The 22,674-nt window shown below is 40.3% G+C and overlaps 1 protein-coding gene across 1 annotated transcript in view; it reads right to left on the bottom strand.

Annotated features, from left to right (window-relative positions):
• oca2 (oculocutaneous albinism II) overlaps positions 1-22,674 on the bottom strand; it is a 507,586-nt gene that overhangs the window by 403,763 nt on the left and 81,149 nt on the right. Inside the window, exons 3-4 of the mRNA XM_059963277.1 lie at positions 21,835-21,948; positions 4,471-4,662 (exon numbers count right to left, since the gene is read on the bottom strand). Coding sequence (XP_059819260.1) covers positions 4,471-4,662; positions 21,835-21,948 — 306 coding nt within the window. The remainder of the gene's footprint in view (positions 1-4,470; positions 4,663-21,834; positions 21,949-22,674) is intronic.

Genomic DNA, 22,674 nt, shown 5'->3' with positions numbered 1-22,674 from the left:
AAAATAGTCTCTATCAAAGAGCATGACCATACACCTTCCTGACACTGCATTTCATCTGCACATATTTGGCCGTTCTCCAATTCTGTCTTAAGTCCTTCTGTAGCCTCTCTACTTCCTCAAAGCTACCTGCCCCTCCACCTATTTTCATATCATCCACAAATTTTGCAACAAAACTAACAATTCCATCATCCAAGACATTGACATATAACATAAAAAGAATTGGTCCCAACACAGACCACCCTGAAACACCACTTGTCACCAGCAGCCAACCAGAAAAGGCTCCCTTTATTCTTACTCTTTGCCTCCTGCTTGTCAGACATTGCTTTATCCAAGCTAGAATTTTTCCTGTAATATCATGAGTTCATTGCTTGATAAGCAGCTTCATGTGTGGCACCTTGTCAAAGGCCTTCTGAAAATCCATGTACATAACATCAAACGATTATCCTTTGTCTTTCCTGCTTGTTATTTCTTCAAAGAATTCCAACAGATTTGTCAAGATTTTCCCTTAAGGAAACTATGCTGACTATGGCCTATTTTATGATGTGCCTCTGAGTTCCCTGAAACACATCTTAGCAGTTAACTTCAACATCTTCCCAACGACTGAGGTCAAACCAACTGGACTATAGTCTCCTTTCTTCTGCCCCTCCCCCTTCTTGAAGAGTGGTATGACATTGCAATTTCCTAGTCTTCAGGAATCATTCTAGAATCTAGTGGTGCTTGAAAGGTTATTACTAATGCTTTCACAATCTCTTCAGCCACCCTGAGATGTACACCATCTGGTCCAGGTGACTTATCTACCTTCAGACCTTTCAGTTTCCCAAGAACCTTTGCCCTATTAATAGCAACTTCACGCACTTGTGACGCAACACTTCAGAACTTCCACCATTCTGCTAATGTATTACACACTGAAGACTAATGCAAAATTCTTATTCAGTTCGTTAACGATTTCCTTGTCCCTCATTACTACCTCTCAGCATCGTTTTCCAGTGGTCCAATATCCACTCGCCTCTCTTTTACACCTAATGTATCTGCAGAAAATTTTGGTACCATACTTAGCTTACTACCATATTCCATCTTTTCATTCTTAATGACTCTTTTAATTACCATCTGTTGGTTTTAAAAACTTCCCAATCTTCTAACCTCCCACTAATTTTTGCTCTATTATATGCCCTCTCTATGGCTTTTATGTTGGCTTTGATTTCTCTTGTTGGCCATGGTTGTGTCCTCCTGCCTTTAAAATACTTCTTCCTCTTTGGGGTGTGTGTGTCCTATATCTTCCGAATTGCTTCCAGAATTTCCAGCCATTGCTCCCTGCCAGTGTACTTTTCAAATCAATTTCAGCTAGCACCTCTCTCATGCCTCTGTAATTCCCTTTACTCCACTGTGATACGGATACATCTGACTTTAGCTTCTCATTTTCAAATTTCAGGTGAACTTGATCATATTATGATCAATTTCCCTAAGGGTTCTTTTACCTTAAGCTCTCTAATCAACTCATCCTCATTGCACAACATCCAATCCAGAGATTTCCAGGATCATTTTGGTAGCAGTATACATTCCACCTCAGGCCAATGTCAATCAGGCTTTAGCTGATCTGAGCAATGGGATCAACATGCATGAAACAGAACACCCTAACACCTTCACCGTCATTTTGGGAGATTTTAACCAGGCCAGTCTGAAAAAAATCACTAAGCAATTATCATCAAGAGATCATTTGCAATACCAGAGGAAACAACACACTGGACCACTGTTACACCACCATCAAGAATGCCTACTGTGCTATTCCATGCCCTCACTTCAGAAATTCTGATCACCTGGCTATACTTCTACTCCCTGAGTATAAGCAGACTGAAGACTGCAGCACCAGTAGTGAGGACCAAGAAGGTCTGGACAAGAGAAGCATAGAAGCACTTCCAGGACTGCTTTGAATCAGTGGACTGGACTGTATTCAGGGATTTATCTTCAAATCTGGATGAGTATGCTGCTGTTGTTACTGACCTCATTAAAACTTGTGTGGATGAGTGTGTGCCTACAAAGACTTACTCTACATTCCCAAACCAAAAACCATCACGTAGGCATTCTAGAAATACCCATTCTTGGGTTCCAGCCCTAAGCAGATTTTTCCAGTCTTCCTGCACGTTGAAATCTTCTGTGACTATTGTAACATTGTCCTTTTGGCATGCATTTTCTATCTCCCATTGTGATTTGTAAATCACATCTTCACTGCTGTTTGGGGGTCTGTACATAACTCCCATCAGAGCCACTTTACCCTTGCAGTTCCTTAGCTCTATCCAAATTGATTCAACACCTTCCGACACTATGTCACTTTCTAATGATTTGATTTCATCTTTTACCAACAGAGCCACACCACACCTTCAGTCTATACAATGTGTACCCTTGGACATTAGCACCTACATATAATCTTCTTTCAGCCATGATTCTGTGATGACCACAACACCATACATGCTAATCCAGGCATGGGCAAACTACGGCCCGCGGGCCATATGCGGCCCGTTAAGCTTTTTAATCCGGCCCGCAGAACTTGATGAAATTATATTAATAAACCTTGTTAACGTTTTTTCCCCGCAATTCTGGCGTCTTCCCAATAGATGACGCACTCTATATACATTGACCTTTGTTGAGATGCAGCGTATTACTCCACATTTGTGCTTTACTTTGTGACCTTGTGGCGACCCATTTCCTGGCACATCCGAACTGGCTCACAATTAGCCAGCGTTCCGGCTAAGGGAGATAGCCTGCGGGGATTTGTGAGCACAGAGCTCCGCATATTGGCGCGCTCTCACTGTTCTGTCATTGTGCGGGTCGTTGTTGAGTTTTGGCACAGGGGACAATTGAATAAGAAGGAGCAGGACAAATAGACCTGCATCTCCTACCGTTTTTGAAATAAAGACAGTCAGGAGGAGAGTGATGATGATAATATCTTGAAGGATAACAGAATTTTCAGTGCTTTAAAATAATAACAGTTACTATTAAAAAAAGCTGTATTTTATTCATTTAATTTTCAGTGTTTTAAAAGACATTTCAATAAATAGCTAAATACCATGGGACTTCAAAGACAGATATTTTGTTGTAATGCATTTGTTCATTTTCAATTGAAATTAAAGCACATGTTTTCTACATATCCCATGATATTTTATTTTCTCTTATGAGGTGTATTACCAAAACACTCCGTCCATCTGCTCCTGGTCCGGCCCCCCTGTCAAATTTTAGAACCCTTTGTGGCCCTCAAGTCAAAAAGTTTGCCCACCCCTGTGCTAATCTGTAACTGTGCTAGAACGATATACCGAACCTGGGATTTTCATGCTCTGTAGAGTTTACAGAGAATGGTGTGAAAAACAAAAAAAAACATACAGTATGCAGCATTTCTCTGAGAGAAAGCACCTTGTTAATGAGAGAGATCAGAGGAGAACAGCCAGACTGGATCAAGCTGACAAGAAGGCAACAGTAATTCAAATAATCACATGTTACAATGGTGGTGTGCAGAAGAGCATCTCAGAATGCACAATACATCGAATTCTGAAGTGGATGGGCTACTGCAGCAGAAGACCACAAACATACACTCAGAGCCACTTTATTAGGTTCAGGAGGTAGCTAGTAAAGTGACCACTGTGTGAATTCAGCACCATAATTGTACTATTGCATTCACAGGAGCATTACCATAGAAAATTCAGCATCAGGTCATCAAAACCTGGTCAATGAGGCAAGTTTAAACTGATGTAACGGAGGCATAGGGTGCCAGAGGAAATTAATGACGGGATTCCAGAGCTTAAGGCCAAAGAGTATGAATGTACATTTGCCATATTGGGTGGGACATGCCCAAAACTGGAGGGGAGGAGGAGACACCTGGAATGGTTTTAGATCAGAAAAGTAGAGGGATAGAAAAAGACTGTGCCACAGAGGACTGATAACAAACATGAAGATGTTGAAACTGAGGTGTTGCTGGAGTCAATGTAGCTAAGTTGGTGTGACATGGAGGTCATTGGTGAGAATAGGTCAATGGATGTATGAAATTTTCAGACAAACACTGAGTGAGAAAACCACCCAGGTTAGCCTTAGAAATGCCATATTTAAAAGTCAAAAAGCATGAATAAAACGTTTAATGGAAATATGAGGCAGAAATTGGCAGACCTGACAGCGGAGAGAGTGAGGCTGGAACCTGTGCTCTTGGTTAATAGCCTGCCAAGCTTCCAATGAGCTGATATAACCTTGGATAGAAGGAAGGTCGAGGAATGCAGGAGGCATCAAGGGAATGGAATTTGTCACCATCCAACTACAACTTAAACAATGTTTGTCTGGGAAAGGTAACCTGTAATTTATTCCTGTGGAATTGCATTGAATAAGCCTTTAGGAAGGAGAGGTGAAAAACAGTGAGGGCAGGGAAGGTGCCAAAACAAATTATTGGTGGAAATCTATTAATAAAATGCAATATAACAACAGGATGCCGGTTACCTAAGTTTGCTGGGAAGCTTGAAATTGAGATGAAGACTGTCCAGAATGTCACACTTCTCAATGGAATTAGACGCAGAAAGCCAGCCAACTTCACTCCCGAGTCGGCCCCTGCGTTCCAGCTCGCTTGCACTGTACTCCCATGATTCATCAGGAGCCGAGTAATCCCTTTCATGAAGTGTCGAGTAGCTTCTCCTGCAAAAAAGAAACCGCCTTATAACCACCTCCCTTCAAAAGGCAACAGACTGACTGACATTGCAAAATACATCCAGGACAACATGCACGTACTGGGAGAGGTGTTCAACCAGCTACTCAGATGTAAGATTGACAGAGCGCACAACCATGTAACATTTATAAACATGAGAAATTTTAACAGGCGCTAGGCACACACAAAATGCTGGAGGAACTCAGCAGGTCAGGCAGCATCTATGGAAATGGGTGTACAGTCAACGTTTCTGGTCGTGACCCTTCTTCAGGACTGGAAAGGACAGGGGAAAACATCAGAGTTAAAGGGTGTGGGGGAGAGAGGGGAACAAGGATAGCTAAATGGCAATAGGTGAAGCCGGGTGGGCAGGAAAGGTAAAGGGCTAGAGAGGACTGAAATGAAGGTAACATCCATTTTGTTTGTTTACTTGAGATGCACAAAATTCATGTTATCTCTTTTGACTTTGGATTTCAATCCAGCTTTAGAATCATAGTGTTATACAACATGGAAACACGCCTTTCAGCCCAACTGGTCCATGCTGACCAAGATGGCCCATTTAGCAGCCTTTGGCCCATAACCTTCTGAACCTTTCCAACCCGTGTACCTGTCCAATTGGTGGCACGGTATCATAGCAGTTAGCATAACACTATTGCAATGCCAGCGTGCCAGGTTCAGTCCTGTTGTCTGTAAGGAGTTTGTACGCTCTGCCCATAGCCATGTGGGTTTCCTTTATGAGCTTCAATTTCCTCTCACATTCCAAAGATGCAAAGGTTAGTGGATTAGTTGGCCACATGGGTGCCATTGGGTTTCATCGGCTCATTGGGCCAGAAGAACCTGTTACCGTGCTGTATTTCTCAAGAAAGAAAGAAAGAAATCTTTTAATTATTTATTTATTTATTTATTGAGATACAAGCCGGAATATACTCTTTCACCCCTTCGAGCCACACCACCAACAACCACCGATTTAACTTCAGCCTAATCACAGGACAATTTACAATGACCAATTGATCTACCAACCGGTATGTCTTTGGACTGTGGGAGTAAGCCAGATCACCCAAAGGAAACTCACATGGTCACAGTGAGAATGTACAAACTCCTTACAGACAGCAGTGGGAATTGAACCCAGATTGTTGATACGGTGAAGTGCTATTCTAACCACTACACGACTATGTCGACTTTAAAGGTGGCACGGTAGTGTAGCTGCTAGCGTAACGCCATTTCAGTGCCAGCAACCTGGGTTCAAATCCCGCTGCTGCCTGTAAGGAGTTTGTATGCTCTCCCTGTGACTAAATGGGTTTCCTTTGGGTGCTCCTGTTTTGTTCCACATGCCAAAGACGTTAATAGGTTAATTGGCTACATGGGTGTAATTAGGCAGCACAGGCCTGTTAGGCTAGGAGGACCAGTTATTGGGCTGTATCTGGAAATAAAATAAATCAATAAATAAATGTTGTTATTGTACCTACTTCAACTGTTTCCACTGGCAGTTTTCTTTAAAAAGGTAAAAAGCAGCTATCATTGAAATCTTAATCAATGTAAGATTTTTAGTAATGCCACACCTGAATTTCATGAAATTAGATTCTTTGGTTTTCCAGTTTGAACCATGCTAGACAGAAGAAGAGGTGATGGTTTATGGTATGTAGGTGCACCATAATGCTTCCCATTCCTCTTCCGCCAGTAGACCCTTTCTGCATTCAACATGAGGAGGTATCTACTGGAATAGTTTAATATCTCAAGTGGACATTATCAACGTTTGGCCCTCTCTGACAAATTCTTCCTACATTCTGTTCAAACCAATGTCTTACCTGCCCATTGTATCCTTCGAGCCAATAACATATTTCTAACTCTGCAGCATATTCCTAATACACAAACAGTAAATAATGTTGGTCTTTGATCACATGAGGTTACTAATTTTATAATTTCATTGTGCCAGATCTGGAGAAACTTCAAGCTCTGGAGCTAACCATCCAAACAGTATAGACGATAAGATATTGGATCAGAATTCAGCTATTCAGCCCATCCAGTCTGCTCCACATCCATTCTAAATAGGCTTTTCAGTATTCGGTCGGTTTCAATAAGATTTCCTCTCATTCTTCTAAACTCCAGCAAGTTCAGACCCAGAGCCATCAAACACTACTCATATGTTAACCCTTTCATTCCTGGGATCATTCTCATGAATCTCCTCCAGACCCTTTTGATGCCAGCACTTATTTCCGTAGATAAGCTGACATCAAATTTTTATATTTGACAATTATTGAACCACAATGCTAAAACAAAAGCACATATTTATTTTGAAAACATTCCTCTTAAGTTCAAGGCAATGAGAGAGACTGATGAAGGTAGAACAATGGATGTGTCTACATGGATTTTAGTAAAGTATTTCACGAAGTCCAAAGTCTATGGCTGTTTGGATGCAGAACTGGCTTGCACATAGAAGACAGAGGCTGGTAGTTGAAGGGACTTATTCTAGCTGGAGCTCTGTAATTAGTGGTGTTCCGCAAGGATCTATGCTAAGACCTCTGCTGTTTGTGATGTATATAAATGACCTGGATGAAAATATAGATGGGTGGGTTAATAAGTTTGCGGTTGACACCAAGATTGGTGGAGTTGTGGGAAGTGTAGGAAACGGGCAAAGAATATATAGTGTAATATAGATCAGTTACAGATATGGGCAGAGAAATGGCAGATGGAGTTTAACCCAGATAAATGTGAGGTGCCACACCTTGGTAGGGCAAATGCAAGGAGACAGAACATTGTTAAGAGCAAGATCCTTAAAAGTGTTGCTGAGCAGAGAGATCTTGGGATCCAAGTTCATAGCTCCTTGGAAGTAGCTACGTAGGTTGATTAGCTGATTAAGAAGGATGAAGGAATGCTTGCTTTTATTAGTTGAGGTACTGAGTTTAAAAGTCAAGAAGCTATGGTGCAACTTTATAAAATCTTGGTTAGATCTCATCTGGAGTATTTCATGCAGTTCTGGTTGCCCCACTATAGGAAGGATGTTGAGGTTTTGGAGAGGGTGCAGAAGAGGTTTACCAGGAAGCTACCTGGTGTAGAGGGCATGTTCTATCACGAGAGGTTGGATAAACTTGGGTTGTTTTCTCAGGAGCGGCAGAGGCTGAGGGGAGATCTGATAAAGGTTGTTAAGATTATGAGAGGCATAGATAGAGTAGACAGGGAGTTTTGTTCCCTGGGGTTGAAATGTCTAATACCAGAGGACATGTATTGAGATTGGCAGGGGGTAGGTTCAAAGGGGATGTAAGGGATAAGCTTTTTTACTCAGAGAGTGGTAGATTTGCCTGGAATGCTCTGCCTGGTATGATGGTAGAGGCAAATACATTAGAGGCTTTTGAGAGATGTTTGGATAGGCACACAGATCTATGAAAGATGAAGGGATATTGACATTGTGTAGGTAGGAATGATTAGTGTTCGTGTGCCTTTGATTTGCTTTTTAGTTGGTTTGGTACAACATTGTTGGCCAAAGAGACTGTTTGAAGTTCTCCGGCTTCAACTCTTAGAGTTTCCATTTGAATCCAAACCAATCCAGAACAGAAAACACAAAGTACACTGCAGATGCTGTGGTCAAATCAACACGTACAAACAAGCTGGATGAACTCAGCAGGTCGGGCAGCGTCCGTTGACTTCAACGGATGTTGCCCGACCTGCTGAGTTCATCCAGCTTGCTTGTACAATCAAGAACAGAAATGTCTACAAATAGGAATCAGTTGGGTTTCTGTCACTCAGTTCTCTCTTTCTGTGATGTATTATGACCTTCCAAAAGGGGGTAGGGTAGGAATTTGTCACCTCTTGTAGCTCTAAAGACATGGCATGAAAGCAAATACATATTAAATGCCCCTTCTGACATCTGACAGGAAATGAATTTTGGAAAGAGAGTTCAACTAATCCCACTTGGCGGGAAGAACAGTGGATGATTTTTTATTCCCCACTCTTTTCAATACCCAAAGTTTAAATAGCTGTGTCTGTCGTATGATTGGACCGTTAAGTGAGATATTCCTTATGTTCCAATGATAATCCAAACACAGGGCATAAAAGACTGCAGATGCTGAAGAACAATCTGCTGGAGGAACAAGGAGGACTGTATCTGCAGCTGGGGGGAAGGAATTGTCAATATTTAAAACAAGTCAAAATGTATAGACACAAATTGCAGCAGCATAAAAAATAATGGTTTTGACACTTTAATCAGCAGAAGTCATTTCTGTTTGTTGATCATCCACTTTCCTGCAATGCAAGTGTCTTTTTGAGAGAAGTAGCCTATACTGGGATGTTACAATGTCAGAGGAATTAAGAGTTTTAATATCAACTACAAAGATTGCATCAGACTGCAATCAAACTTCCCTCTTCTTCCATATAATTCTCTCAAAATTGCAGCTATTCAAAACAACATTTTGTAAAGAGCTTGTACGTTCTCCCTGTGACCACGTGGGTTTCCTCCAGATGCTCTGCTTTCCTCCCACATTCCAAAGATATATGGTTAGGGAAGGCAAGCTGTAGGCACGCTATGTTTGTGCCAGAAGCATGGAGACACCTGCACAATTCTCACATTTGACGATGCAAATGGCATATGTATGTTCAATGTACAGATGACAAATGAAAATAATATTTAAAAATCTCCTAAAGATTTTAGCAAGATTACCACATAGAAGATGGAAGAGTGGGTTAACATTACCTCTCCTGCTCTCTCTCCTTATAATCCTGCCTTCTCCCCATAACCTTTGACACCGACTAATTAAGAACCTATCAATCTGTGCCTTAAATACACCCAATGACTCCACAGCCATCTGTGGCAATGAATTCCACAGATTCACCACCCTTTAGCTGAAAAAATTCCTCTTCATCTCTGTTCTAAAGAGACAACCCTCTATTCTAAGGCTATGGCCTCTGGTCCTAGACTTTCCAATTAAAAGTAATATCCTCTCCATATCCACTCTATTTGTGTCTTTCAATATTCAATAGAAAATCCCAGACATCTTGCTATTGCAGCCAATCTCTCTTAGTCACTTAATAAAATTACAATTATGCATACATTTAATTTACACAAGGTTTTGTTGCACCCAAGTTGAACTGGCTCTACATAGTGTTACATACCTGCCTAAGCTCCAGAAATATTTTTCCCCTTTCTAGATTTATGAGGAATCAGAACATTAACCTGAGCAACATTTAAGAAGCATTTAAGAACATCTAATGATTCAACAGCATGATCATCCATTATTATCTTTGATTAGTTTTTATCCAGCTACGGCTATAAGCTTTTCCATCCTGCTTAATCCTACAGGGAATCACATATTACTAAGGATTGAATATGCCAGCAGAAATTTAGATTGCTGAACTTGCAGGCTCACGGCTGGCTGTTCTTTCACATCACCGTTGTTGATTTAGCTTTCATTTGCAGCTTGCAAGACTGATATAGTTAGCAGCAAATCCCAAATCGAGCTTCTCCGCAGTGTGCTGACCAACACTTAATTCCCAACCCACATCACTAAAAACGATAATCTGGTCACTTATTGCATAAGTGTCAAAGGCACCATCCCACACATAAATTGACTGTCACGGTTCAACATTAGGAACAAATCAAATGCTTTTCAATATTGTAAAGTACTTTGAGACACAACAAGATCTTGAAATATACCATTCAAATACAAAGTCTGTTTCTCAGTAGCTGTATCGCTTTTTCAAACACATGCTGAACCGAGGCTAGCAGGTAGAATGCTGTAGCATGGCGTGAAGGACAGTGATGTCAGAGACAGAGTTTAATTTGGTGATATTTTGGAGTATTCCTTCCTCTGGGCACTGAATGCCTCTCTGATTTTGGTGAGCTCTTCACTGTTTTTGGCTCTCTGTAGGATGAATCCTTGAATGTTTAGCCATACGTCATCGTGATATTGGAAAGTCTACAAAAAGTGGTGGATACAGCCCATTCATCACAGGCAAAGCCCTCCCCATTATTGAGCACACTTACAAGGAGTGCTGCCACAGGAAATCAGCGTCCTTCATCAAGGGCACCCACAATCGAGGCCACGCTGTTTTCTCACTATCATCATGCAGGAGCCTTGGGTACCACACCACCAGATTCAGGAACAGTTATTACCCTACAACCATCAGGCTTCAGAACTGGCGTGGATAACCTCACTCACCACAACAACAGGCTCACTTTCAAGGATTCTACAACTCCACTTCTCGGTATTATTTATTTCTATTATTTGCACAATTTGTCTTCTTTTGCGCACTGGTTGTTCATCAGTCTTTGTTATTTAGAGCTTTTCATAAATCCTATTATATTTCTTTATTTTCCTGTAAAAGCCTGCAAGGAAATGAATCTCAAGATAGTATATAGTGAGAAATACACACACCTTGACAATAAATTTATTTTTGAAACTTTGCCAGACCTGAAGAAACCATATGTATCTTCATTATAAATAAGTTGCTGGATCTCCAGCATATTTCTACCTATCAGCTCTCTTTAAGCCCACAGGTTTTTTGATGGGTCTTGGATTTCTCTTCCTTCACCACCTCAGGACCTTCACACCCACCTTAGAAAAACTGAACTACTTGATCACAGCTTCGTTCTGTTATCTAACCCAACAAAGAATAACTTCCAGTAGTCTCAATCACATCGGACTGGATCTAACTACTAAACGCACATGAAATAGCTAATGTTATTTAATTTTAATCATCTTGTGCTAGCTATTATTGCATTCATATTAACCTAGAAGTCATATATCTGTACAAATATATTGTAACACGCAATGAAATTCTATTAGTGAGCTTAAACACACGCCAGTGAAATAATATCTGAAATCGACTATAATGTTCATGCACCAGCAGTCCCACAACATTAAACTCTAATTCCTATCAACTTTGCTCCTGGATATATGTTTAGCATTTATGGTGAGTTCGACAGAGATAAGAAAATGTATTCAGCTTCCAAGGCTGCTGATCTTAACCAAGGCTGCAAAATAAAAGGAAAATTACTCCGACTTAATTTCTTGTGATAACAAGATAATTAAATATTTTATGCCATGATGAAAATTATGCATTCCTCAGCCTTCCACTTTTTCTTTGACCTACTTTTATTCGATAACTTATTTTAATATAGATTGCACTCTGTGACCATTGAATTTACCTCTCTGGGTATTATTGCTTGTGCAAACAGTGATATTTCCAATTATTGCACAGGTCAATACATCCAGTACATTGTAGTGTATTCAACTGGTAAAACTATACACAGATTGGGTGACAGATTTGCAAAGCACTTCCATTCAGTCCAGCAGGATGACCCTGAGCCTCTAAATCCCTATCACTTAAACGTTCCACCCCACTTCCACTGTGACTTACCCCTCTCCCATCCACAATATTGCTCAAATCATGCCCAAGCTAAGCTCAGGGAACAGCTTCTCATCTGCTGCCCAGAAAGTTGCAATCCTCGAGTCTCGATAATGAATTAAACAGTTTCAAGTAGCCCCATTTTCTCTCTACACAGAGGCAGCTTTGCCTCTTCACCAATTTCCCTTTCACTAATATCCTATCACTGGCACGTGTTTTGCTTCCCTCCACTCCTCACCGTTTTGGATTTAATTGTGGTTGTTTTCCTGCTTCGCACCTTGCAGCTCATCAGACGGCAACCTTGCTGTTTCTTTAGCATTTGTTTTTTTTTACGAGGCCGAGTTGCTAACTCGATGCTCAACCCAGCATGGGTGGAGAGTGTGCAAGGAGCCGGCTGGATTCGAAACCTGGACCACTCACCTTGCATTGCTACTACACCACCGGCCACCTTCAAGTATTTAATATTTCAGTAATATTGTTTGATTAAACACTCTTGTTCACTTAATTCTTTATGTGCTGTGTGTATAAATACATGAACTGTATACATCATCACGCTACCACATGATACGTGACGCCTTGCTTAAAGTAAACACAAAGGTAGATTCACGGTTCAGACTTCCATGTCTTCCTTTCAGTTAGTTTAATGGTTTGAAGTTACAAAACCTAACACTCACTCTGGGACTCAAAGCTTTCTCAATATTCTGGCTGCAGTGAAAGGCCCTGAGTCAAATATTTACTCCGTTCCCTCCCAATTGATACTACTTAACCTACTGGGGCAGTTCCAGCATTTTCTGATTTTATTCTGTGCACCTCATGTCCTTTATCACACAGTGGATCATCTCTCTGCATAATATTTTTCTAATAACCAATGGCCTGCCCAGATCTCACTGAAGTCTGTGAGATAGGTCCTAGAAGAATTGTACTAAGCCGATCAAGTCCACACTGGTCCACACTGCCACCAAATTCGTATAACAAGGCACACACTAATATGGCATTGTGTATTGTATAGGGTTCATCTTTGTGCTTGTCAAATGCGTTCACCACCACAGCAGCCTTGGACTAGCTGCAGAAGCTTTGATTACAGCTTCTTTGAATACAATTTGGCAACTGTGAGAATGCACAGAAGTTGGAATACAACAGTGAGACCATGACAGTCAGTTCCAATAATCCCTCCCACTGAGCACATCTACATGCAACTCTGTCGCAGGAAAGCAGCATCCATCATCAAGGACCCCCACCACCCAGGATATTACTCTCTTGTCATTGCTGCCATCAGGAAGAAGGTACAGGAGCTTTGGACTCACATCACCAGGTTCAGGAACAGTTATTACCCCTCAGTCATCATGTTCTTGAAACAAAGACAGTAACTTCACTCTACCTAATTTGCCCCATCATTGAAATATTCCCACAGCCAATGGACTCATTTCCAAGGACTCTTCATCTCATGTTCTCAATATTTATCGCTTATTTGTTTATTATTATTATTATTATTATTATTATTATTATTATTATTATTATTTCTTCTTTCTTTTTGTGTTTGCACAGATTGTTGTCTTTTGCCTTCTGGATGGTTGCCCAAGTTGGGCGGTCTTTCATTGATTCTGTTATGGTTATTATTCTATAGATCTATTGTGTATGCCCACAAGAAAATGAATCTCAGGGTTGTATATGGTGACATATATTTACTTCAATAACAAATTAACTTTGAAGACAGAGGCAGGACTCATGAAGAGTGGTGACAAGTAATGATTGGTTCTGGTTCAGTAGCTAGAGCTAGTGATAATGTATTGGTCTCCACTGAGAGCAGTATTTTATATCAGTGTAATGGGTACAAAAGTAGAGCGGTTGGGGGGGGGGGGTTCACCAATGGGCTGGTTGCAAACAGCGCCACAGAGTGAGTAGGAGGTGTGCTGCAGTAAGAGGAGTCCGTGAACTGCTAGATACATGTTTTAATACTTGTTATTTTGTCCTAAAAAAACAAAGTTTGGTAGTTCTAAGTAGATAATGGGAGTTTGTATCTTTCAGCCTTACCCAACTAAGTAAGTGAACTTTTTGGTGTTAAATTACACATTGCACAATCTGATTCCTGTGCAAATCTTCACTCACTCAAAGTAAAGTAAAATGTTTCTCATAATAAGACACTTGAGCAAGTACATGGATCGGAAAGGTTTAGAGAAAAATGGACCAGACACAGGGAGCTGGGTCAGTATAGTCCATTTGGGCCAAAGGGTCTGTTTCCGTGCAATATGACTATGACTCTATAATAACTTGCTTTGAAATGTCATCTTCTGCAATAAGAAAGACACTAGGCAACAGAAAGATATGTTAATATCTGTAACAGATTCGAACTTTATTCTTAAGGTAAAGCTATTTTCACTCCTATAAATTAATCCATGCCCTAACAAAGATTTATTGAGTGGGAGTACTGCTTATTAACAACTGACACAAGTTCATTGTGTAATTCATTTCCTGAGCTAAAAAGCAGGATTACTTTTGGACTTCCACTGCAGTTAGAAGCTGCAGCAAAGTACAATTATGTGCCAATAATTAATGGAATTCAAGGAAAGCAGACACTCCAGAAGAAGAAAAAAATGTATTCTTTTTCTCTGCAAATGTTAGTAAGTGTTAATGGATACTCTCTGGAATATGCCTCCACATAATATAAAAGGAGAATAAACTATTGTAAATGTATAAATCTTTATCATAACAATTTGAATAGTTCAAACATCACAATGGGAAGCTAAGAGAAAGGAAAAGTGACCGATGTTAGGGATATACTGAAAATGGAAGGATGTTCCAATCAAAGGCTTCAGGGTTACAGAACCAAGTTGTGTTGGGATTCCACTTAAGTTCTAAACCCTCTTCAGTTAGTGGTAAATAAAGTAAAGAAGTCACTGTGGCCTATCTTATGATGTCCAACTTGACTTAGATGAATTTCCTCTCCATAAAACTACCACCACAAAATTCCTTCCACAGTTATGATGCCAAGCGTTGTGCCTCTGCCTATCTTCCAATCCTCTCCTGATTAGGCTCCTATCTTTCATGTTCAATATACTTCAAGTCAACCAAATCACACGGTATATAATATCCTATACCACATCCATCTATGTCTGATGAGTTAAAAAGAGTCCCAGGCCTTACACTGCCCCAGTGTGAAAGAAAAAAACAGAAAATGCTAAAAGTACTCAAAAGGTCAATCAGCATCTGTGTTGAAAGAGGAATAAAGTTAATATTTCATGTTCATGAATTAAGATTAAAAGACCATAAGTTATAGGAGCAGAATTAAGCCATTTGGCTCCCAGCAAATCTGTTTGGCCATTTCTTCAAATCTGCTAATTCATTTATTTCTTAGCCCTAATCTCCTGCATTCTCCTTGTATCCCTTCAAGTCCTGACTAATCAAGAATCTATCAACCTCTGCCTTAAATACATCCAATGACTTGGCTTTCACAACCACCTGTGCAACAAGTTCCACAGATTCACCACTCTCTGGCTAAAGAAATTCCTCCTCACCTCCATTCTAAAAGGACGCCCCTTCAATTCGGAGGCTGTGTTCTCTGCTCTTAGAGTTCACCATAGGAAACATACTATCCACATCCACTCTGTTGAGGCCTCTAAACATTCGATAAATTTCAATGAGGTCACCCCTTATTCTTCTGAATTCCAGTGAGTACGAGCCCAGAGCCATCAAATGCTCCTCATATGACAAGCCTTTCAACCCCAGAATAATTTTAGTGAACTTCCTTTGACCACTCTCCAGTGTAAGCACATCCTTTCTTAGATAAGGGGCCCAAAACTGCTCACAATACTCCAAGTGAGGCCTCACTTGTGCTTTATAAAGTCTCATTACAGTCCTGCTTTTACATTCTACTCTCAAAATAATGCCAACATCACATTTGCCTTCCTCACCCCAGACTCAACCTGCAAATTAATCTTTAGGGACTCCTAAATTCTCTTCAGATTTTTGAACTTTCTCTCCACTTAGAAAATAGTCTATGCTTTTACTTCTTATACCGAAATGCATAACCATACACTTCCCACACTGTATTCCATCTTCCATATATTTGCCCATTCCCCTAATCTGTATAATCTTCTGTAGCCTCTCTACTTCCTCAAAACTACCTGCCCCTACACCTATTTCCATAGCATCTGCAAACTTGGCTACAAAGCCGATCCCCAAATCTTTTCACATATAATATGAAAAGAAGCAGTCCCAACACAGACCCCTGTAGAAAACCTCTAGTCACTGGCAGCTAACCAGAAAAGGCTCCTTTTATTCCCTCTTTGCCTCTTGCCAATTAGCCACTAATCTATCCATGCTAATATCTTTCCTATAATAACGTGGGCTCTTAACTTGTTAAGCAGCCTCATGTGTGGCAGCTTGTCAAAGGCCTTCGGAAAATTCAAGTACTCAACATCCACAAATTCTCCTTTGTCTTTCCTGCTTTTTTTTCCTCAAAGAATTCCAACAGATTTGTCAGGCATGATTGTCCCTAAAGGAAACCATGCTGACTATGGTCTATTTTATCATGTGCCTCCTAGTTTCCTGAAACCACATCCTTATCAACTCCAACATCTTCCCAACTTCCAAAGTCAGACTAACCAGCCTATAATTTCCTTTCTTCTGCCTCTCTCTCTTCCCTGACACTCTCAAACTTCTGGTATACTTCAAATGTCTTCCATAAAATACTTATTCAGTTGTTTTCCATAAAATACTTATTCAGTTGTGTGCCATTTCCCTACTCCCGCATGACTACCTCTTCAAACATTATTTTCCAGAAGTCCAATATCTATCCTCACCTCTCTTTTACACTCAATGTATCTGAAGAAACTTTTGGTATCCTGTTAAATATAATTGGCTGGCTTACTTCCATATTCCATCTTTTCCTTCTTTATGACTGATTAGTTGCCTTTTGTTTGTTTGTAAAAGTTTCCCAATCCTTTAACTTCCCACTAATGTTTGCTTATTATATGCCCTCTCTTTTGCTTTTATGTTGCCTTTGACTTCTCCTGTTAGCTGCCTTTAGAATATTTCTTCCTCCTTGAGATGTGTATATACCCTGCACCTTCTGAATTTCTGCCAGGAATTCCAACCATTGCAGTTCCACCATTATCCCTGCTAGTGTTCCTTTCCAATCAGCTCTTTTCTCATGCCTCTAATACCCTTTACTCCACTGTAAGATTGATACATCTGAATTTCACTTCTCCTTCTCAGATTGCAGGGATAATTCTATCATATTATGATCACTTACTCCTCAGGGTTCCTTTACCTTAAGCTCCCTAATCAATTCTGGTTCATTGCACAACACCAAATCCAGAAATAGCTGATCCCCTAGTGGGCTTACCCGCAAAGCAGTTCTAAAAAGTCATCTTCTGGACATTCTAGATATTTCCCCCCTTAGGATCCAGAACCAACCTGATTTTCCCAATCCAGCAGCATATCAAAATCTCCTATGACTATCATAACATTGCCCTTTTGACATGCATTTCCTATCTCCTGTTGTACTTTTGTATTCCATTTCTTTATTACGGTTTATATAACTCCCATCAGGGTACTTTCACTCTTGCAGTTCCTTAGCTCCACCCACAATGATTCAGTATCTTCCAATCCTATGTCACATTTTTCAAATGATTTGACATCTTTTATCACCAACAGAGCAATGCCACCCCTTCTGCCTCCCTGCCTGTCCTTTTAATACAACATATATCCTTGGATGTTAAGTACCCATCTAGAATCTTCTTTCAGCCATGATTCAGTGATGCCCACAACACCATACATATCAATCTGTAACTATGCTACAAGTTCATCTACTTTATTCCATATACTGCATACATTCAAATATAACACCTTCAGTCCTATATTCAGCTTTTTGATTTATCCGCCTATGGCATTGCAATTTTGCCCTGTCATCAGCCTCTCCTTGCTAGCAGCCTCACGGCAAACTGCTTCTGTTTGAAAACCAACTACCTCAACCTCAGCATTAGCACTCTGGTTCCCATCCCCCACCAAATTATTTTAAACCCTCCCAAGCAGCTCTAGCAAACCCTGCAAAGGTATTGTTGAATCCAAGGCTGAACTATTTAAAAACTGAAGAAAGGAAGACTCTTCATTCACCCTGAAACAAAAAAGAAAAAAATCAATTCATTTCTATAAAGACTGAATGATTTTCCTCCAATGTTATTTCACTGCACCTTTCATATTCACAGATGCTTCTTCAGAATCATAGCGGCTGCATTGACATTGTTTGGATAAACAGCTACCTTATGTGCTGGATGAAATTGATTAGGTGAAAGAATTAACTGGATGACTGTATCAGACGATGCTAAACAATTCAAGGAGTTATTAGATCCAGCCTGCCTTGTGCCTGTTCCTAAGCAACACCCAAAATCAGACCAATGCACACGAGAAGCAGTTTCTATCCTTTCTGAAACACTGCCTATAAACAACAGTCTTTGCCCATATCTTAAATTAGTGCCACAGTTATTTCCAAAAGGATATTTTTTTTTCTAATAACATACAGGATCCTGTATTCCTAACAATGTAAACATCCACTGTATATTAAAATCACTAAATGTCATAAAATTTAGGGTTAAATTAAAGGGTTATGAATTTGCCTTTCATTTCTATCTTCAAATGCTCAATATATCTGTAATTTTGAGACAGCTCTATGAAAGCCAAAATTGGTATTGGTTTATTATTATCACCAACATAAATACAGTGCAAAGCCTGTCTTGCATTACTGATTATACAGATCAAATCATTACACGGTGTTTTGAGCTGGAGTAATGGAAAACAATAACAATGCAAACTAAAGTGGAAAAGATACCAAAAGAGTGCAGTGCACTCTTGCACCCTTTGGCCCATCTAGTCCATCCAAACTTCTCTCAAACATTGATATCAAGCTCACATGCACCACCTGCACTGGTAGCTCATTCCACACTCTTACAACCCTCTGAGCGAAGAAGGTTCACCTAATTTTCCCCTTAAATCTTTCACCTTTCACCCTTAACCTATGACCTCTGGTTGTAGTCCTACTAAACCTCACCAGAAAAAGCCGGCTTGCATTTACCCTCTCTATACCCCTCATAATTTGGTATACCTCTATCAAATCTCCCCTTAATCTTTGACATTTCAAGGAATAAATTCCTAACCTAATCAAACTTACTTTATAACTGAGGTCGTCCAGACCCAGCAACATCTTTGTAAAATTTCCCTGTATTCGTTCAATCTTATTTACATTTTTCCTTTAGGTCGGTGACCAAATTGCACACAATACTCCAAATAAGGCCTCACCAACATCTTATACAACTTCAACATAACTTTCCATAACTCCTGTACTCAGTACTTTGACTTATGAAGGCCAATGTGCCAAGAGCTTTCTTTATGACCCTATGTGATGCCACTTTCAATGAATTATGGATCTATATTCCCAGATCCCTTTGTTCTACCACCTTCCTTAGTGCCCTCCCGTTCACTGTATAAGACCTACACTGGTTGGCCCTACCAAAGTGCAAAACTCACACCTGTCTGCATTAAATTCCACCTGCCATTTTTCAGCTCATGTAACACTGAGCATCATAGGAAGTCATTCCTGCCTGTGGCCATCAAACTTTACAATTCCTCCTTCGGAGTGTCAGGCACCCTGAGCCAATAGGCTGGTCCTGGACTTATTTCCACTTGGCATGATTAACTTATTATTATTTAGTTAGTTATGGTTTTATATTGCTATATTTCTTCACTATTCTTGGTTGGTGTGGCTGTAACGAAACCCAATTTCCCTCAGATAAAGTATGTCTGTCTGTCTGTCTTTCCAGCTGATCCTGATCCCACTGCAAGCCGGGACAGCCTTCCTTGCTGTCCACTGTACCCTCAATCTCGGTGCATTCCACAAATTTGCTGATCCAGTTAACCATATTATCACCTAGATTATTGATATAGATGACAAACAACAATGAACCCAACACCAGTTCCTGTGGCACTCCTCTAATTACAGGCCTCCAGTTAGAAAGGCAACCATCTACTACCACACTCTGGCTTTTCCAACAAAACCAATGTCCAATCCAATTTACTAGTTCATCTTGAATGCTGAGCAACTGAACCTCTTAATCATTCTCCTCATTAAAATAATGAGGGGGATAGATAGGGTTGACGTGAATAGGCTTTTTCCATTGAGAGTAGGGGAGATTCAAACAAGAGGACATGATTTGAGAGTTAGGGGGCAAAAGGTTAAGGGTAGCACGAGGGGGAAATTTCTTTACTCAGAGGGCGGTAGCTGTGTGGAACGAGCTTCCACTAGAAGTGGTAGAGGTGGGTTCGGTATTGTCATTTAAAGTAAAATTGGATAGGTATATGGACAGGAAAGGAATGGAGGGTTATGCGCAGAGTGCGGGCCACTGGGACTAGGTGAGTGTAAGCGTCAGCACAGACTAGAAAGGCCGAGATGGCCTGTTTCCGTGCTGTAATTGTTATATGGTTATGTGGTTATGCGGGACCTTGTCAAATGCCTTGTAAACAACATCCATTGTCTTGCTTTCATCAACTTTCCTGGTAACTTCCTTGAAAGACTTCATAAGATTGGTTAGACAAGAGCTCTGCTTGAGTGTAAAATTAAATTTGGGAGAATGGGAAATGTGGAACATGTGGACAACAGGAGAGTCTGGCTTCCTAGTAAACTCCACCCAACCAAAGCTCCTTTGTACCTAACCTAATCCTGAGTGCTTGTTATATTTGCTGTACCTGATCCAATATGCTGTCCAGACATACAATAACCTCTGCAACTTGTCAGACCAATTTCCAGTGTCTGCCAGACTCCTTTGACAAATGACAGATCCATACACCCAGCTTTGCTGTCTGTCAAAGTTTTTCAAAGTTGTATGTGTAATCATACATAGTTAAAATTATCATAAATAAATAATGAATGATATTTTGAAATAACAAAAATTGACTCAGCAATTAAAAAACAATTTTAAAAAAAGAACACACATTTAATCAAACCCAGATTGGCATGGTACAGCCACTTCCACACCAAGCCATTATGCACCCAGACAGAATGCTTTCTATGATGCAATGAAAAAAAATGGTAAGGGTCAATGGGAACCTGCTGAATTTTTCAGCCTCCTGAGGAAGAAGAGGCATTGGTAAGACTTTTTGTCCATCAATGAAAGTGATTCTGCAGAGGCTGGAAATCCAGAGCAACACAAACAAAATGTTGGAGGAACACAGCAAATCAGGCAGTGTTTATGGAAATGAATAGTCGATGCTTCCAGCCAGGACCTTTCTTCAGATTGGTGTCTGCATCATTGGATTGGGACAGTCCATCAGTGATGCTTCTAGGAACTTGATGCTCTCATTAATCATGTAAACATGAATGTGTGCACAGGCGCCTTCCTTGAGAGGGAGGGAGTTTAAAGGAGATCTGAGGGGAAGATCATTTACACACACAATAGCTGGTAACTGGAATGACCTGCCAAAGAAGGTGATGGAGACAAGAACAGTAAGAACATTTAAGAGGCAGCTGGAGAGGTACTTGAATGGGAAGGACATGAAGGAAAATAGACAAAGAGTTAATATAGACAGGCATGATGTTCAGTGTCGATGTGATGAGCAAAGAGGCTGTTTCTATACTGTATAACTCTAACCAGGAACTCAATCCAATTGCAGATTTCCAAGTGTTAAAGTTGTGCTAACAGCCAGCATCGACCTTGATCTGATGCAGCCAATAATTTTGACTTTGCTTCACTCTTTGCTGCATGTTCCCTCCCAGCCCTTCTGCCAACTGGTTATATGGCATTTGCTGCCAAGGAGCTTCATTTGATTTTGCAACTTACCCACCGCCTTGAGTGGCAACTGTCAGTAAAGGAGACCTGTCGTTGAATTCACAATCTTTCGACTCTGTGCTAAAGAGTTGGTACTCCAATTTCCGTGAAGCATAGGAGCGGAGCCTAAAATTGAGGAGGGATTAAAGAACGTAGTTAATGCATTTGTACAGAACATCCTGCCAAAGCAAAATGACTGAGGTACAGTGTAAATTTCACCATCTGATATTTACTCCAAAACTTCCTTGCTCTCAAATCATGGATCAAAGATAAACTTTATTCACCATATACATTTACATATATTAGGAATTTGCTGTGCAACATACAAAAAAAAACAAAAACATTCAATAATTATAAGAATGAACACTGATACAAAATAAACAGAGGTTAAGGTACAGATATGGAATAAAATGTGCTTAAATTCATAAATACTAGCATGTACAGTACACTCTAGTTATTGGGACACACTGGTACCAGTACATTTTGGCTCAATTGAGCCGCTGCCTAATTACTCAAAGTTTCATGGAAATAGTTAAAAAGGTATTAAAAAAAGACAAACTGAGTAACAAATAAGTATCTAAGTGAAATATGGAAAAAAATTAGAAGACTACTGCAGTAATACAAAAGTGTGTATTAATTCCTAATGCTTATCAACAGAGGAATTTTAATGGGTTCTTTGGCAGGGGTGGTTTCTTGTTTTCTGGCTGCCTGTTAAGGGACCATAAGACTATAGGAGCAGAATTAGGCCATTCAGCCCATCGAGTCCGCTCCGGCATTCCATCATGGCTGATTCTAGATCCCACACAACCCCATACACCTGCCTTCTCACCATATCCTTTGATGCCCTGACCG

This window comes from Hypanus sabinus, chromosome 3, assembly GCF_030144855.1.
Source record: "Hypanus sabinus isolate sHypSab1 chromosome 3, sHypSab1.hap1, whole genome shotgun sequence".
Classification (NCBI taxonomy): Eukaryota; Metazoa; Chordata; class Chondrichthyes; order Myliobatiformes; family Dasyatidae; genus Hypanus; species Hypanus sabinus.
The sequence above is the reverse complement of the archived record's forward strand: the minus strand, read 5'-3'. Positions and strand labels throughout refer to the sequence as shown.